Here is a 19,911-nt window from a genome sequence, read left to right on the forward strand (position 1 = left end):
TGATATTGTATAGTCTATCCTCCTCATTTCCTTTGTTTTACTTGGTACCAGCACTCCACGAATTTGAAAAAATACCCAGCTGATTTTAATTCAGGAATGACATCATAAGTGTTCCTGCTCTTGCTTGTGCTCTCAGTTTGGCCACTGGGGGCGCATGGCAACGTGAGCCCATGCCATCTGTTCACTTGTTGTGGTGCCGTATGGTGGTGTCTGTTGCTGTAGTGCTGCACTTGTGGGGGGACGTGGCCCAGAGCCAAGGAGGCTTGGCACGGTCTGAAGGCATGGGTGCTTTTGGGCCCCTGGGTTGCTCCCTCTGCAGGAGCGGTGCTGCGGTGGTGGTAGCCGCCATGCGGTGCTGCAACCGCTAGAGTAGGGACCCACTTTAAAGAGGTCGCCGTGAAGTGGCAAGTGGGCTTATACAGTTTGATCAAAATGTTTACAAAGAACCTCATGTTCATGTTTCTAAATTATGCCTAGCGGCTCAGATCAACGTGTATATACTGTGGATTGTGCGGTCCATGTCTAGTTTCTCACAATGCTGTTACTGTATAAAGCTTCGTGTAAAGGCGACACTTTTCAGATTTTAATTCACCAGAGCAAGCTCTGTGCAGCGATTGAACCAGAAAGGGAAGCTGTGCGATTTTCAACTGACAAGATACAATCTGTAAGGCCCCATGCACACGACCGTAGAATTTGACCGTCATTACGGTCTGTGATTACGGCCCCATTCACTTCTATTGACTGCAGACACCATTCCGTATCCCTACGTATGGGTGTCCGTGCCGTAGAACTGTGGCGGAAATTATACAGCATGTCCGTTTTTGTTTTTGTTTTTTTGTTTTTTTTTACGGACTGTTCTCAAATACTTTATATGGTAGCACGGCCCACAAATGCGGGTGGTCGTCGCCGGCCGTGCCCGTAATCACTGATCGTCACTGACTGGCGCAGCCGTGTGCATGAGGCCTAACTCGGGATCAGTACAAGTAATGCAATGTATTTACAAAATTACTTCACAATTTATTTAGATCATATCTACATAAAATCTGAGCAATAGTGTTTAACAGTGAACACTTGCTTTAGGTTCCAGCCAATATAATCTGTCTTTTTTTTTTTAAATTGGTGCCAATGCTATGCCTGGGCACTCGATGCATGTGTTCAGGGTCTTTTGGACAGTCCTCCAGGCCAGTGACCACCATTTTTATACTCTCTCTACGTCTAAGTAACTACCGTTATGGCTGTTTACACGGGAAGAAGTCGGCGCTCGTTAACAGGGGCCAATATTTTCTTAAAGGGGACGAACAATCATTATTGCGATCATTTGGTCCCTATCCGTCTTGACCAATGTACGGGTTACCTTGCGCAGTACATGACACTTAAGAAAACCATTTTAACAATAATACACGGACACCTGAATGTGGTATAAATTTGGCCAAGGCTATTTATTAAATTGTAAACCAATTGTACCTGCGTACAAAAAACGTTAGCCAGCCATATCAATCGTATAAAATTTGTTAACATAAATAACATGTAAAATTAAACAACATACCGGAAGTGGTTTGTCATCATGCCACACACAGTCTTACCAACTGAGTGAGCATGTGCTTAGACTCTCCCCCCCCCCCCCCCCATTTCCAGCCTAGAAAGCACCCCCCAGGCTAACTATCCCTGCCAAGAGCCAGACGTATGACACCTCATGCCGTCTGTGCTCCCCCACCAATAGCCAAGGTCTCTTCAAGGCCGTCCTGCAGCCCCACGTTAAAGATATCCAAACCAATTTCTGTCAGATGAACCCCATCTGGACGGAACAAACCTGTCGCCACCCCTCCCAATAGGCGGTGACGCACCACCACACCCCCGAGGAGTCGAATAAAGGCCGCTTTCTCCTTATTGACCTTGCCACAGGACCTAGCCAACGCTAACGGGTCCCTGGCGAGACGCCACCCCAACCTCGGCACCATTTCCGACCAGACCAACCGAACTCCCGGCAAGAGACCCAGTAGCCGAACGACATCCCTCTTCATCGCCTACAATAAATCTCGCTGAGACAGTTTTCCCAGTTCATTGCCTCCACGTGCAGCACCAATATCTTCGGAACTCCTACCAGCCGGGACAGGCGGACCACTACCGACACCAAAGGGTCCCACCAAAGACCTCTGAATCCGAACCACCTCAACTCCAATTGGTCCATCGAAAAACCGAGCCGTTCGCCATTCCTCCGCACTCCAGCTCTCCAATGTGCCCAGTAAATGTATGAGTGTCCAACGATCCATGCCCCTATAGGATGTGCGGCTGCGGAGAGAAGTACCACCAACAAACATCAGCCCTACAGTGCCAGACCTCGTACTCTCCCCAACACACTGCTCGCAATCACATGTCAGGCACCCACACCCACCCCGGGCGTACATACCTCTTATATGCCCCGAACTTCCAGCGACCAATACCTTTTACTCTGTCCACTCCTAAACCCAAATGACAAGCTTCGGTGGCGGCACCCATTCGAAATGAATGGGTGCCGAACTGCTTTGCCTCCCCTCCTATCAGTCCAATGGCCTTCAGCTGAACAGCCAAAAACTGAAAATGAGATAGAAAGGACCCATCAGAATGAACAAAAACTGGGCCCAAGCTGACAGGAAATCGAATGGTACAAAAAAATTTAAACAGATAAACCGGACAGATTGTGTTTATCTTCAATGGCAGACAACGAAACTGACACTCCCTTCCCCTCTTGATCCGTCTTGGAAAACCTAAGCCAAATGCGCACTGAATCGAAATCATACTTCACATCTTCAAACAACACCCCCCCTAGCCAAATCTTACACTCACCAACTCCCCCACTTGAAAAACTCGAAAGAAGACCCAAGAAAAGACCAAAGAAAACATCCACGATTCATAACTGGACGAACAGACTTCGCCCAACACTCTTAACAACTTCTTAAGCAGCACCACTGTAATTGGCCGTCTGAAATCCACTGCCGCCTTCTGGCGGTTCCCACCTTTCAGGACCTGCCATATACTAAAGTCCTTGGACACATCCGGTCTCCCGGAGAGCTTAAAATAAAAGGCCAAAGCAGCCAGCCGCTTTCCCACGGCTGATGCCGACACTCCCATGTCCACCAAGTGAACCACATAGGCCTCAAGCAGTCCGACCAACGACTCAGGCTGGAAAGAAGCCAGCCTCCCTCCAGGCGACATAGCTTCAAACTCCCGCCACGTCTTCTCATAGCACTTCAAAGTAGACGGAGCGAACAACCTCCGAACCAATTCACCCATCATGGCTTGATAATGGTCCACAAATGAGCTGGGCAGGCATCCCCAGTTTCCATGACCTCCGGAGCCTCCATCTGAAAGCGCTCCCACTGAAAACGGGAGAGCGCGTCAGCCGCAACATTCGATACCCAGGGCACATGTGTTGCCCGGAACAACAGATTCAAGTGAAGAAATTGCAACACCAACACTCTCAAGAGACGAACCACCGGATCCATCCCAGCAGATAACTTGTTCACTGCATGCACCACTCCCATATTATCCGACAGAAAAACAACCCTCCGATTGCAAAACTCTTCACCCCAAATGTGAACTGCCACCAATATGGGGAACAACTCCAAAAACGTCAAGTTCCTCAATAACGGAGAGCCCTCCCACGCCGCTGGCCACCTGGCCTCACACCATCTCCTGCCAAGTAATGCTCTAAATCCCACACTAGTAGCCGAATCAGTCTGTAGCCCTAACTCCACAGTATCCACCAAGCCCGACTGAAAAACTGAAGCCCCATACCTCCAGGTCCTCCCGATGCCCCCTTGTCACTCTGATGAAGTGGTGCAGTTCGGAAACACCTGCTGTTGCACTGCATATTCGCCTGCTAAAGATCCTACTCTCCCGGTCCACTCTAGCCGAACCTCTCCCGCCATCCAACCGTCCACCTCCGGCTCACGGCGGCTTTCAGACACAGACTTCTCCCGATATCCAGACCCACGCCTTCCCGCCAGAGCTTGTCTCCGATCCCGACTTCTAGTCCTGGTCCTGGACCGCCGAGCAACACTGCCCCCCCCCCCGGCGAGCGGCGCGACTGCTCTCTCCTCCCTCGAGACCTGTAAGAAAAATAGCACGCATCATCTAACCGCTCCCGAGCCACCGAAACCAACTGCATCCTCCTCTCCTCCACCGCTAAGCCCCTCACGGGGGGTCCGGCCGTAGCTTCAGGGGCCCAGCTGTCCTCCTCTGTCAAACCTCTCCGGCCCATGACATGTGCCCAGGCGCCAGCCGTGAGGCTGAACTCCCCTGATCCTCCAGCCTTCTATCCCGCCACAGCCACATTCAGTAGCAGCTCTGAGGCGTTCACCATAGTGCTCCCTTCCACTTGCCTGCCAGACGCTGCTCCCGGATCCATCCTCTCTCCTAACGACACCTTCCCTCTGGCCTGCGTCTTCCTCCTGTCACCAATAGGCTCTCCCCTCTTCCGCCCGCTCGCCCAACGAGCGGGGCTCCGTCTCCGACCAGTCTACACCGGACTGGGGCTCAGCCTCACTGGTGGCCTAGCATTGCGCACCAGTCGTGTGCCAACCTCCGCCACTGACTGCATACCAGCAGCCTGCTCAGCCAACCATGCCGCTCCCCTCTCCATGGCCAAGTCCCTCACGTTGTTAATCAGCTCCTCCGTCTTGAGAGCGTGAGCTCACCTCAACACGTCCTTCCTAGCTCGTTTTGGCACTACTGCCAAACCCCACCTCCTGACGTCAGGCGCTACGTCTCCACATATGGTCAAACCGCTCCTCCTCTGACGTGCCGAAGATCCGGAGCTCTCCTCATCATTGTTGGCATTACATCCCCTGTTTGAATGGAGAGATGTGCTGCCGACAATGATTGTTTTAAAGGTTGCATAAACAATTTGATCAGCCGGCGAAGGAGCGAATGCTCGCTTGTTGGCTGATCGATGCCCTGTTTATATGGGCCCATAATCAGTAATGAACATTTGTGTTAATGCTTGGTCAGACAATTATTGGCACTTGTATATTACGGTTTCTATATAGTAACTGACAGCACTACAATGTGTTTGACCCTTATGTTATTAGCATTCCCCCTCTGTGATTTAGAACTACACAAGGTCACCTTCTTTAATATCCCGTGTCGCATGATAACACTATTTCCCCATCCTTTGCATGTCACCCTGCTTTTCAGTTTTTGTGGAGTAGTCCCTAATGAAACACTGCCATTTTACTCTGTGGAGAATGGATATGAAGATTTTGATTTGATTCTTATTAGAAACATTCTGGTTGTTGTTAGGTTGCAGAATTTCTTTAGTCACTGACAATCTCTCCCTGGCAGGAAGTTACGTTGGCACAGCTTTCAGAACTCGCATCGGCCAAGCCTCAGCTCAGCATCTCTAGAAATTAACAGGCAATCGGCAGCTCAACTCAATCTGCTGCAGAAGTTATCCTTACTCAGACTTACTGCCATCATGGAGAAATACTCTGTACCAAGCAAGCAGGGCTGGGCATGGTGAGTAATGTTTAAAAGCGTTCCTTTCTTCCACCTACATCACAATTTTTCATGTTTTCTCTGCTATACTCAAAAGGAAAGCACGTGTAGAGAAAGGCAATACGCTATGGCAGTCCACACTCATTCAAAATTTTAATACAGAAATGAGCAAGAATTCCAGTGTGCTGTGAAGTGTACAGTATCTGTCTTCTCTAAAGGCCCTGATTATTCTTTTAACATTTTAGCAAATTCAATGCTGGGTCCTGCTAACTGCATATCTTCATGACCTCATGTTAAATTATGCCAAACTTTCAATAGAGGGAGATAGGAAAATACATGCACCCCTACCATTCCCTACCATTCCCAAAGCACACACCTAAGGCCCCATGCACACGAGAGTAAAATCACGGACCGTACCACGGTTCACGGTTTTACGGACCCATTCGGTTCTAGTAGTTGCGGACACCTTTCCCTAGCGCTACGTCTGGGTGTTCGTGCCATGGAACTGTGTCGGGAACTATGGAGCATGTCCTATTTTTAGTATTTTACGGGCCGTGCTCCTATACTTTTGCATGGGAGCATGGCCCGAAAATGCGGGCGGCCGGCCATGCCCGCAATCATGGGCTGTGATTACGGGTAGAAATCAATGGGTCCGTAATTACGGTCCGTAATTACAGATTAAATATAAGGTCGTGTGCATGGGGCCTAAGGGTATATTCACACTGGCAGATTTGTTGTAGAAATTTCTACACCTGTCCCATACATCTGAAAAAGACTTGCAAAGAACATAAGCCGAATCCATTTTGGCCCTCCCGCGCTCCTTAAATAAAGACACGCACAATTTGAACTTCTGGTGTACCAGTGCCGGTCACAGCTTTTAAGTTTGTTAACAAATTTCATCACATGCCCATTTTTTTTTTTTTTTGTAGTCCTAAAACATGTCAGGAGGTCCGAAGCGATATGCCTGCCACTAGACCCCCAGTGGGCAAGTCCGCCTTCAGCTCCACCACTTAATTTCCCTAATAGTATACCGCTAGCTGTGACTTGAAAAGTAAAAGTATAAAAAACATCACAAAAATAAAACACAGTGTGAACAGGACAATATAAATTAATAAACATACACACAATAAGATGTAGCTAGGGCAGGCCGATGGGCGGGCAACTTCATGGAAAAGAGGAAAGACAAACGGAAAAGAGGAAGAGTTCCTGGTACCCTGCGCTTAAATCTTCCTCAGGGGGAACATGATCTCAACCATAGGGGAAGGGGAACAAGGGGTGGTACTCACTAAGGAGCAGTCGAGTGACAAGAAAGCCATGCCCCCTTGAGTCAGGGGCACCTTCCCTAACTGGTTTGGTGTCCTACAAATTCAAGCATATGCCTTAGAAAAAAACTACATTCGGAAGAATGGGATGAATTTTCTGTTGCATAGGTTTCTGCCACGTTTGAACATACTCCTTCCTACAATACACAATCTAATGACTATGGGTGTTGACACATACTATGAAAAATGTCGAACACATTTTAAAGTGTGAATCACAGTTTTGTTTTATATAACTATAAGGTAGTTGTATGTACCCGAAACGCAGACTCCAAAACCACGGTAATATAAATAAATAGATAAATAAATAATATGAAAATCCGTTGCATTAATCTGAAGGGTTTCTGCAGCAGGTGCATGGTTTTCTGCAGGCCTCGTTCAGATAAATAGAACTTCTTTTCAGGTTTTCAAATTTCTGCGAGTGAGTACACCCTTAGAATACTTATCAGAATATCTCTACCTGTTAGATTTACTCCTATAATTAAGGGGGTTTTCCAGTTTTGAAAACGCATTTTCATAAACCCTATTAGAATTCTTAGTTAATAGGTCTTTCGCTCTGTATGACCTGTCCTTTCCTGCATTACACCGACAAACCATTGATATGAATGGGCACTAAGTAATACCTTCTTTCTCCTGTGGTGGTGCTGCAGATAATTTGAACATTATGGCCCGGTTCACACTGAGTTTTATTGCAGGCAGAATAATCTGCCTCATAATTCCTTCACTCTCTTTGCCGTGTATTCTGTGTTGTTTTTCAGCCACAGCCATTGAGCGCCGCGGACAAAAAACGCATTAATAAACTCTTTCTCTGCCTTCCATTGATGTGAATGAAAGGTCAGAGACGGCAACGCCTGGAGAAAGGGCATGACACTTCTTTTTCCCTCCAGCGTTTTTTTCCTCTCGTGAGCAGGGCCTAAAGGCCCTTTTATACTGGGCAATTATCATGCAGACGAGCCTTCACAGAGCGCTCGTTGCCGATAATTGCCCTGTGTAAACAGATGAACGAGCAAAGGCTCGATCATCTGCTGGTCGTATCGTTTCAAAAAACTAAAAGATTTCTTGTTGCCGGCGACACATTTCCCTTTATAAAGAGGGAGACGCGGTGCCGACATCGATCGGCGCTCGCTGCACCGGCCTATTGTCGGCCCATGTAAAAGACCCTTTACTGTCAGTTTTCCTCACAGATTACAGCTGATTGCTGGGGGTCTCAGCAAGAGACCCTTTCTGGTCTGCTTATTCTCAAATTACTCATCAAAAAAGTAGCATTGTCCAAAGCAGAGAATCACTGTAACGTCGCACAAATTTCAATAATTTCTCAGTTCCGTTTAAGGCGGCTGTCTCATGCAGACTGCTAAGGCATATGCACGTCATAGAGGACTTGAGCCATCCATGTACTATGTGGATGTCCGTTCATCTCAATGTTAACCATGTAACACCAGAAATGTCTGTCAGGAGAAGGCTACACCCCCCCCCCCCGCAAAAAAACAGCTGCTTGCCAGAGTGTCCGTAGTTAGACCCACTGCGATCGACTGATTGCTGCGGCGGTCTCAATATGAAAGGAGTTGTCTCTTTTGAGACAGCCCTTTTAACAATTAACTTTTTAATTTTCTGTGCACCTGAAGCTTACAATTTAATTTGTCCTGCACAAACCCATAATAACCATGAGCTGATAATGAGCTAAATGGAAAGAAATAAAAAATACAAGTAAAATTTCTCTAAATTAAGTGCCCAAACTTTACCTTGTTCCTTCTATCAAGTAGCCAACATGACTTAAAAATAACGATTACGCAATAGCTGTCTATATAAATAAATCTTTCATTTATAGTGAAGACCCAATTGTTTGTACAAGGACCCATTTCTTTAAAGAATGGTTAGTGTGCCTCCCCTAGTGGTCAAGCATAAGCGTGTCACTACATCAGCATGCATTGTAAAAAGTATAGGTCTGTACAATGAAATGAGGTATGTAATAACGTACCTTCGCCTATGATGCACTTATTGTATGATGATGCTGTAGTCGTCGTAGTATTAGTAGTATTTATGTATGTTTTTATTTTACACTCATATCTCATAAATGAGATTTAATAATATTGTAACATTTTTGTTTTTACTTGCATGAATTTATCATTTATAATTGTATGATTTTTAGGACTGTTCCTAAGTTTATGAAAAGAAGTAAACCTTTGTACTACAGAGGGAGAGCTGTGTTTGGGGTCCCTCCAATAATAAATGTACAATGGACTGGTCAACCGCTACCGCAGAGTATCCAGCAAGCTATGCGCTATATTCGCAGCCAATGTCTGGACCAGGTTTGTAATCGCCATGTATACTATACACCTAGCTGATGTCCAAAATTGAATATCCACTCTATGTTGATTCCTCTTTTGTAGGGCTGGGCAATTATGAACTAAATCAAAATCACGATTAATTGAACATGTAACCTCGACTACGATTAATGAATGATTATTTAGGCCACACCCCCCCTATTTACATGGAACGCCATTGAATTAATATTTATCCCCTGAGCCTGCTGTATACTACTGCATATAATATACCCCCTGACACTGCCCCCACACAGTATATTGCCCCCATAGTGCTCCCCACATAGTATAATGCCCCATAGCTGCTTCCACACATGATAATGCCTCCCATAGCTGCTTACACACATCATAATGCCTCCCATAGCATAGCCTCCCATAGCTGCCACCACACAGTATAATGCCTCCATAACTGCCCTCCACACAGTATAATGCCCCACATAACTGCCCTCCACACAGTGTAATGCCCCATAACTACCACCCACCGTATAGTGCCCCCATAGCAGCCCTCAGACAGCCCCAATAGTTCCTGATAAAAATAATATACATACTCCCCGTTCAAACGACGAATGGAGGAGATCTCTCCACTCCCCTGGTCTGTGCGGCACAGCGTATACAGGCGCGATGACATCACTGCCTCGCGTCCGGCGATACATAGTGAATGGTTGAGCAGGTCCCCTGCTCTATCAATGGATTCAACTGTGTCTGCGTCCTGAGGATGCAGATACAGTTTCAACCGGGAAAAAATAATTGATAAAGCCTAAATTGTTGATTAATTGTGCTGAATTTCAGTTTCTGTTTTTTTTTTCTTTCTATTAATTACCCAGCCCTAATCCTCTGTTATTAAAGAGGACATGTCACCTCTCGACATGTCTGTTTTAGTAAATAACTGTATTTCCCATGAAATAACAATTCTGGAGCATCTTTTCTTCGAACTCTATGTTGCGCAGTGCCTCTGTTATTCCTCCTATAAAATGTATTCATAAATTTCTAACTGGGTTTTACCAGTTTAGAGTGTGTCCCTACTGTCTGACTATGTCCAATCAGAGCTACCAGAGTGAGACTGTAGGGACACGCCCTTTGACAAGGGGAATGGTAACAACCAGTTGTCAATTTATTCATAAAACTTCTAGGAGGAATAACAGAGGAATGGCACAACTCTGAGTTCTAAGGAAATATGTTCCTAAATTGTGATTTAATGTGGAATACAAGTATTTACTAAAATAGACAAGTCAGGCTAGATGACAAGTCCTCTTTAAGATGATGGATTTATAGTTTCTGGAAATGAATTTTTTTTTCTCCATTGTCTGCTATTATTACCATGTTAGAATTCAGAATGTAATACATTAGAATACGTGTCTGGCTGTATCCTGTACATTTCTTGTTCATAGTTTCTCGTTCTCTGTGCTGCAGGTAGGAATCTTCAGAAAGTCTGGTGTGAAGTCTCGTATTCAGGTCTTGCGCCAAATGAATGAATCCTCACCTGACAACGTCAGCTATGTGGGGCAGTCGGCTTATGATGTGGCCGATTTGCTGAAGCAGTATTTCAGAGACCTGCCAGAACCCATCTTTACCAGCAAGCTGACTGGCACCTTCCTGCAAATTTACCAACGTGAGCACATCATCATATACTGCTTTGAAAAGAAGAATGTTTTTCTGAAGTTACATAGTTGTACCTTTAGCAGTTGTGAGGGGTATGTGGCCATATCAGAGTTGTCTGTCATCTGATAAGCGCATACATTCTATAATCTGTAGCACACCCTCAGATAACATATACTTCTTTCTTTTGTTGACTATTAATAGTTAACAAATGTTTTATTCACTTTAGTCCAGAAGTGTAAGTTGACGTTCCTGTGCGAAGATGCTAAATCTGTACCAACCGCTTCACCAGAAACTTGTGAAATTATTTCATGCCATATCAAATTTATATATAGCACTGCAGCCCCCTTATGGAGCAGGTGGGCCTTTGGGCAGCCTCAGGCACTAGTACATTTGCAACCTTTTCACCCCTGATAGCTATGCCCCTTCTTCAGTTACCAAAGATTACATAAATCTCATCTCATAATGAAGAATTCCTAAATGTTACTTTTCATGGATAGTCGGTGTTAACCTCATTTAATCGTCTGCATTGCCCCTGCCCCTCAAACAGTCCAGTGTTTAAAGGAAAGGTGTCATAAATGTATTTTTCTTTTTTTTTATTAACTTATGTGTTTTTATTTAATAAAATTGTATATGTACTTTATTTTTTCACATATATATATATAATCTTTTTTTTTATTAACACTTTTTTACATTACTGGGGGCTGCCATGTTTTATTTAATCTGTGTATGTCTTCACGACACATACACAGATGGAATATGGCAGCTACAGGGCATAGGACATAACGAACGAGAGCCGTTCTTTATATCCCCTGCTTTTGCCGTCTCGCTCTGTACTGCGCATATGCAGTTCAGAGCGACCCAGCATAGAAGCTGGTTTGTAGAGAGAAAGCCGGCACCATTTTGGTGAAGATCGTCTGCAGGTAAGGTGTGCGCGTGTGTGTGGCGCGGTTGCATATTTGGGGGGTGTTTGTGTTGGGGGTCTCTATGGAGCAACAGTTCTCGCGGCTGCTCGACGGAACAGCGGTGCTCGCTGCTGTTCCTTCAAAACAGCCGATTGGCGGCTATGAAGGATCAGTGGCACATGAGCGCTACTGATCCTTTATAACCTCTTAACAGCTGTTTTGAAGGATCAGCGGCGAGCACCGCTGCTCTGTCGTTGATTGCTCCTACTGTGAATCGCCCTCTAGCGGTGGTTCACAGTATTAAAGCCTTCTCCTGTTCACTTGAATAGGAGAGGCATTCATAGTAGGAGCAAGGGACGAGTGAGCACCGCTGCTCAGTGGTTCCTTGCTCCTACTAGGAATGCCTCTTCTTTTTTCAATAAAAAAATATTTTCTTATGTCTTTGTGTTTTTTAATACTTTATTAGCGCCTTAGTAATGGCAGTTGTCTGACGACATCCATTATTAAGGCGGGGTTTAGTGTTAGCCAGTAAAAAAGCTAGCACTAAACCCTCATTAATACCCCTGTACCACCTACCACCAGGGGTATCGGGAAGAGCCGAGTACGACCAGTTCCCGACCATCTGTAGGGATGGTCAGGCACTGGGGCGGGCACAGGCTGGTATTATTAGGCTGGGAAGGGCCAAAAACGGTGGCTCTTCCCATCATGGTAATGCTAGGCTGTGCCTGTTTTATTGTATCTGGCTGGTTCTGAAAATGGAGGAGACCCCATGTCGTTTTTTTTAATTTTTTAAATGAATAAATAATTGACGAAAACGACGTGGTTTCCCCCCCCCCCCATTTTCATAACCAGACAGATACAATAAAACCGCCGCACCCTAGCATTACCAGGGTGGGAAGGGCCACTGTTTTTGGACATTCCCAGCATAATAATACCAGCCTGAGGCCGTCCCAACACCTGACCCTCGCTACAGATGATCGGGTACTGGATCGTGCCCGGCTCTTCTCGATACCCCCGTTGCGGTGGATACCGGGGTAATAACGTGGGGGTTAGTGCTAGCTTTAGTAATGGACGTCGTCAAACAGCCAACTGCCTTTGGTAATAAGGTATTAAAAAACAGATATATAACTCCCTGTTCACACAGAGTTTGCTGGCGCTGATTTTGATGCGGAAACCACGTCGGAATCGGTGCCATAAAACCCCCGAAATCTCCCCGCAGTGATTTTAATGGGAGGCAGTCGTTTTTTCCCTGGATGGCTATTGACCGCTAGTGGGGGAAAAAAAAGCTGCCTTTCTTTTCTTGCGGCTTCCGCCTCTGACCGACCCATTGAAATCTTTTCGGAAGCGTTTTTCGTAGCATTTTTACCCATTTTTCCTTGCACAAGCTTCAATGGCCGCGGGCGAAAAGTGCTACGAAAACAGCGGAAAAAAAGTGCAATTCCTAATGGAATTCTGAGGCAGATTTTTTTTCTGCCTGCAAAAAACTCTGTGTGAACAGTGCCTAATGGTGCTTTCACACAGTGGGGCTTTGCCGCATCTTTCCCGCACGGCCAAAAACCACATCGAATAGCTCATGCGTTTTTACCACAATGGTAAATTGCGTGGCGAAAACACAGCAAAACCGCAGTGTGAATACACCCTAAGAAAATATATTTTTTATTCAAATAAAAACTCCTCTGCACAACACTCGTTAACCATTTTATTATTTTTTTAAAACGTAGATCATCTAAGTAGTCCATGTTTTTTCTACGCATTTTGTGCGTGCTTATTGCACGTTTTTGGCACGTAAGTATTACTCCCATTGTCTATGGAAACATTTGGCACGTTGTACGTGCCAAAGAATAGACCAGATGCTTCATTTTTCCACAACGCGTTTTTTAAGAATGTTTGCGTAAAATGATTGTGTTGTATGTACTAACGGAGCGCTTTCCCATTGATGTAAATGGGAAGCTTAATCAATCGTTTGATGCGCTTTTGGGCACGCCATGTGAAACGGTCAATTGAAAAGTGATTCACCATTTCATCATTCTTAGCATTTTACCAGCTGGCATTGTAAAAACACTCCCAAAATAGAGCTGGACAATGCTTAGCAATTTGAAGACACCTTTTCCTGGCCAAAAATAGGAAGGCGGTTGAGTCTCCCTCTCACATTTACAGCAGCTCCAAGTCAGGCTGCTTTGCCTGATTCACCTTGCTGTAATTCTGGGAAGTGCTCCCTCTGGTGGCCTACATAGGAAAACATGTCAAATTATTATTTATTTAATACTTTCCACCATGTGGAAGAAAAAAGAAAAATACAGCAAAAAAACCTTTAAAAATACAATAAAAATAAGTAACTTAACTCCTTAATGACCGGCCATACGCCTTTTTATAGCGGTCATTAGTGGGCTTTATTCTGATGCAATAGCCTTTTCACGGTGCTGTATCGGAATAAATAAACATTGCAGGGAGCCGTTAAATCTCCCTGCTCTCAGCTGCCAGAGGTAGCTGAGGGCTGGGGGCATCCCTGCTCGAACGGGTGAGATCGATATTGGTATCGATCCCACCCGCTTAACCACTCAGATGCGGCGCTCAATAGTGAGCGCCACATCTGAGTGGTTTTGGAGAGAGGGAGGGAGCTCCCTCTCATCCCACCGACACTCGGCGATAAGATCGCCGAGTGTCTGTGTCTCCGATGGCAGCCGGGGCCTAATAAAGGCCCCCAGGTCTGCCTGTAGTAAATGCCTGCTAGGTCATGCCATGTTTTAAACAGATACACTGCAATACAGAAGTATTGCAGAGTATTCTAAAAGCAATCGGATGCATATTAAAGTCCCCTAGTAGGACTAGTAAAAAAGTAAAAAAAAAAAAGTTTAATAAAGTTAATTAAAATTGTTTTTAAAAGAAATGAAAAACCCACTTTTTCAAACCCTTACAAAATGCTTTATTATTAAAAAAACCCAAAATAAAACAAAAAAGTTACACATATTTGGTATCACCGCATCCGTAACCACCCCGACTATAATGCTATTTATTACAAGCTATAAAAGTTAATCAATAAATAATATGTACCCCAAAATGGTGCTATTAAAAAATACAACTTGTCCCGCAAAAAACAAGACCTTATACAGCTATGTCAACGCAAAAATAAAAAAGTTATAGTTACATCGAACGTGACGATGGAAAAACGATAAAAATTGCTTGGTCATTAGGGCCCAGAATGCAAGCAGGGTGAAGGGGTTAAAAAATAAATTTTTAATTCATGACACATTCCCTTTAAAGAGGCTCTGTCACCAGATTTTGCAGCCCCTATCTGCTATTGCAGCAGATAGGCGCTGCAATGTAGATTACAGTAACGTTTTTATTTTTAAAAAACGAGCATTTTTGGCCAAGTTATGACCATTTTCGTATTTATGCAAATGAGGCTTGCAAAAGTACAACTGGGTGTGTTGAAAAGTAAAAGTACAACTGGGCGTGTATTATGTGCGTACATCGGGGCGTGTTTACTACTTTTACTAGCTGGGCGTTCTGATGAGAAGTATCATCCACTTCTCTTCACAACGCCCAGCTTCTGGCAGTGCAGATCTGTGACGTCACTCACAGGTCCTGCATCGTGTCGGCACCAGAGGCTACAGTTGATTCTGCAGCAGCATCAGCATTTGCAGGTAAGTAGCTACATCGACTTACCTGCAAACGCCGATGCTGCTGCAGAATCATCTGTAGCCTCTGGTGCCGATGTGTCCTCGCTCGTCTGACACGATGCAGGACCTGTGAGTGACGACACAGCGTGATCTCTTGAGAACACGGCTGTGTCTGCACTGCCAGAAGCTGGGCGTTGTGAAGAGAAGTGGATGATACTTCTCATCAGAACGCCCAGCTAGTAAAAGTAGTAAACACGCCCCGATGTACGCACATAATACACGCCCAGTTGTACTTTTACTTTTCAACACGCCCAGTTGTACTTTTACTTTTCAACACGCCCAGTTGTACTTTTGCAAGCCTCATTTGCATAAATGCGAAAATGGTCATAACTTGGCCAAAAATGCTAGTTTTTTAAAAATAAAAACGTTACTCTTATCTCCGTGGCATGCGCCGATCTGCTGCAATAGCAGATAGGGGTTGCAAAATCTGGTGACAGAGCCTCTTTAAGCATTTAGGCGTGTGTTTTGGCACAAAGAGGCCAACGTCTATCTCGGCCGCTGATCTACTAGAAATTCCTTCGTTACATTGCAGTAAATTAGACACGTGATTGTCTTAAAGTTGGAAACACAAAATATGCTGATTTGGCTTTTTTTGCCTCCTCTACAGATGTACCCAAAGATCAGAGGTTGCGGGCAGTGCAGGCTGCAATTCTACTGATTCCAGATGAGAACAGGGAAGTTTTGCAGACATTACTGTATTTTCTGAGTGACATCTCCTCGGCTCAAGAAAATCAAATGACTCCTGGGAACCTGGCTGTGTGTCTGGCACCTTCTGTCTTCCACCTCAACATTTCCAAAAAGGAGACTACCTCTCCTCGGTAAAAACCTCTCAACTGACACTGGGGCTTCTGTTTTCACAAACACATCTATTGCACTACAGGGAATGCCATGATGTTTGTGCTGTATCAGATTTTCTGACCAATATTAAAGGGGTTGTCTGGTATCGGTAAATTTTAATGTTGCATTTTTGTATAATTAAAAGTTATACAAGTTTTCAATATACTTTGTGTTAACTAACTCCTTCACAATTTCCAAGATCTCTGCTTGTTGTTATTCAATAGGAACATTCATTGTTTACTTCCAGGGGATATATTCTGTCCATAGACATGTGATGGACACACAGGTGCACGGCTCGTCAGTTTGTATCAGAGCCGTGTCTTCTAACTATTTTAACACCTGTGTGTCCATCACATGGACAGAATTTTATCTACTGGAAGTAAACCATCAATGTTCTCTGAATAACAAGCAGAGATCTTGAAAACTGTGAGGAATTCATATAGAAAGTATATTGGAAAACTGTAACTTTTAATTATGCAAAAAGGTACCATTAATTTGCTGAAACTGGATAACCCCTCTAATCCATTTTTGGATTGGAGAAAGGACAGAGTGCCTTTTCTTATTTATTTAATTATTATTATTTTTTTTTACAAATTTACTAGTAATAGACATGAACGTGGAAATGCATTAACTTGTCAGCACATTTTCATAGCCAACCATATTTTTGGCAGTCTAAACACAGTGGTAGCTATCCCACCAGATTTATGGGGCATCTGATGCCAAACTTGATGCCATCCAAGGGTCCCACATTACATTCAATGTCCTTTTGCAGTGAAAGGTGGTTTCACTTGTGGCATCTCTCTCCATTATAAGTAAGGGTATGTTCACACGGCGGGGGTCCGTAACGGCTGAAATTACGGGGATGTTTCAGCCTGAAAACATCCCCGTAATTTCAGCCGTACCGGCATGTGCAGGCGCTTGAACGCCGCGTCAATTACGGCCGTAATTAGCGCTGCTATTCATTGGAGTCAATGAATAGCGGCTCCAATTACGGCCAAAGAAGTGACAGGTCACTTCTTCTACGCGGGCGTCTATTTACGCGCCGTCATTTGACAGCGGCGCGTAAATATACGCCTCGTGTGAACAGACAAACGTCTGCCCATTGCTTTCAATGGGCAGATGTTTGTCAGCGCTATTGAGGCGCTATTTTCAGACGTAATTCGGGGCAAAAACGCCCGAATTACGTCCGTAAATAGGCCGTGTGAACATACCCTAAGAGATTTGGTAATAGTTGAACGCAGGGTTGGGGCAAATGTTTGCATCCTGCCTTTTTGGTGTGCTTTTACCATTTCCACAAGAGTGTCCGCTACAGAATGCAAAAGTCGCAGCCACAGTACCTCACAGCTACCTGCCGCCATATACAGTGATAATCATAAACCTGAATACAGTGCCAGCCACATATTGCTCAGCCCCCCTGCACCCTTATCCTCCCATATAGAGTGCAGCCACATGTGCCCCCCCCCCCAGGGCCGGCGTCGGCACCTGGCGAACACGGGCAGGTGCCGGAGCCCACTGCTTTTGTGGGGGCCCACTCGGTCGCCGTGTGCTGTACGCCACACACCTGCTTAAATTAACTATAGCCGTCCTTGGTACACGGTGGCAGATTGCAAAGTGGAGGCCCCGCCTCTCGCATCCACAATAACAATGCGCTGCGGCGCAGATGACGTAATAATTTTGCGTAGACGGGATTACAGTGATTAGCGGCGCCAAGTACCTGTAGAAGATAGTGACGGGACTGTTCAGCTTGTCGTGGGAACGTGTTGGGTGAGTTGTTTTTTTTTCTTCATTATTTGTATTGGAGCAAAGGGACCAAACTGTGGACACAAATTTGTGACCTTAAAGTTTTACATGGGGGCACAAACTGGGGGATTAACTTTTATATGGGAGCACAAACAACAGACTAACTTCTATATGGGGCAGAAACTAGCGGACTAACTACTAATTGGAGGCACAAATTGGGGGCCTAACTTCTATATGGGCGCCTAAATTCTATACAGGGTCATAAAGGGGACCTACCTTCAATATGGTGGCATAAACGGGGGCTAACTAGGGGCGTCGTTAGCACTGGGCCTTCGGGGGCCGAGCCCTGGATCTTCGGCCCGGTTCTCCAAGTGACTGCCACATTCAGTGGCGTAGCTATAGGGGTCGCAGCAGTCGCAACTGCCACCGGGCCCCTGTTACTATAGTAATGACACTATACGTACCCTCCTCCTTCCCGAGCGCAATGGAAGTCCTGACGTCTTCTCTCGTCATAACGTTACGACGCTGTGCGCCACGGATGACGTTGCAACGCTGGATGGTGTCAAGACATCCGCTGCACCCGGAGCTGAATAGGAGGGTGAGTTTAACATTACTGTCTGGTGGGCTCCTGTATGTAAGCCTGCCTTGTGGTAGACTTGGATACAGGGTCTAACAGACAGTATCACACATGGACCCTGTATCTAAGCCTACCACATGGAAGGCTTAGATACATAACCATATAAAATGTTTTCATATTCACGGTCTAGTTTCTCCCTTTATACTGCCACCGCTCAAGTTGTACCGCAAAGGGGCACACTAAGGCTCTGTCGCCCAAGGGCCCACATAAACCTGGAGCCGGCCCTGCCCCCCAATGCAGCCATATGTCGCTCATACAGAGTGTTACCCTATTGTCCCATATTTACATGCCTCTCCCCATGTCATTCACACACCTCTTAAGCCAGGTTGTCAGTTTCCTCTATTCAGCTCTTGTTCTCCATATGAGTACTGTGTGAGGCTGCCACCTGCTGGCATATTTTATTATGATTTTTTTTTGTTGTCCATTTTAATGTAAGGTGCTACAGAATGTGTTAATTCTATATAAATATTATTAAGACCACGTTCACACATGGTGGTAAAATTCCTCTGCAGTTTTTGCTGTGAATTTGCACCAAATCAGCAGTAAATCTGTGGCAAAAGCTGCATATGTTACATGTGGATTTTGATACGGATTTGCTGCAGATTTCGCCCTTTGCATTACAAGAGCTTAAATTTGTAATGAAAAATCACAGCATTTCTGCAACAGAATAGATTTGAAAAGCTGCAGCATTTACAGCATTGCGCTGATTTTTTTCCCTCCTACATGTGTACAAGTTTTTAAATCACCATGTGCAAATATTGTATTGTAAGTTGACATGGATTTTCGATGCGGTATCCGCATCAAATGTCTACGACAAATCCGCCATGGCTGAATGGGGCATAATACAATAAAAGCGCTTAATGGCTCCTTAGAAATGCTGTATACACATTGCTACCACTATGGCTTCATACCAGCTAGAATGTCGTTTCTAAAGACTGGGAAGTATTCCAAGCAGTAGGGCTGATTTTGCAGATTATACTTCCTAGAAATGGTGAGTAAATGCCTCTTTAGGTAGTGGTGCATATCACGTGTCTGTTTAGTCATAAAATTGTTGGCTGGTTATGAAAGAATCTCAAAAATAGAATAATGAATGGTAACCCATGAATAAATGATCACGTCATCCTTGGCATATATATTTATATCTTGTTTGACTGTACAATTAAATCTAACTGCTAAATCTGGGCCTTCCTTCAGGATCATGCAGAAGAGAGGGGCCTCTGGAAAACCAGATCACAAGGATCTTAGGGAGAACATGGCTGCCACTCAAGGACTGCTTCATATGATCACAGAATGCAAGAAGCTCTTCCAGGTCAGTGAGTAGCCATTTTGGTGCTGTAAAAGAAGTGCTTACCACTACACCAATAGCATAATGAATATGTCACTGGCCATTGTGTCGCTCTCCAC

General features: G+C 45.0%; 1 protein-coding gene across 1 annotated transcript in view; it reads left to right on the forward strand.

Moving 5' to 3' along the window:
* STARD8 (StAR related lipid transfer domain containing 8) overlaps positions 1-19,911 on the forward strand; it is a 60,381-nt gene that overhangs the window by 30,728 nt on the left and 9,742 nt on the right. The window contains exons 5-9 of the mRNA XM_075835646.1: positions 5,323-5,496; positions 8,941-9,100; positions 10,523-10,721; positions 15,901-16,111; positions 19,702-19,816. Of these exons, the coding sequence (XP_075691761.1) occupies positions 5,323-5,496; positions 8,941-9,100; positions 10,523-10,721; positions 15,901-16,111; positions 19,702-19,816 (859 nt within the window). The remainder of the gene's footprint in view (positions 1-5,322; positions 5,497-8,940; positions 9,101-10,522; positions 10,722-15,900; positions 16,112-19,701; positions 19,817-19,911) is intronic.

The sequence above is a fragment of the Rhinoderma darwinii genome, chromosome 8 (assembly GCF_050947455.1).
Source record: "Rhinoderma darwinii isolate aRhiDar2 chromosome 8, aRhiDar2.hap1, whole genome shotgun sequence".
NCBI classification, from domain to species: Eukaryota; Metazoa; Chordata; class Amphibia; order Anura; family Rhinodermatidae; genus Rhinoderma; species Rhinoderma darwinii.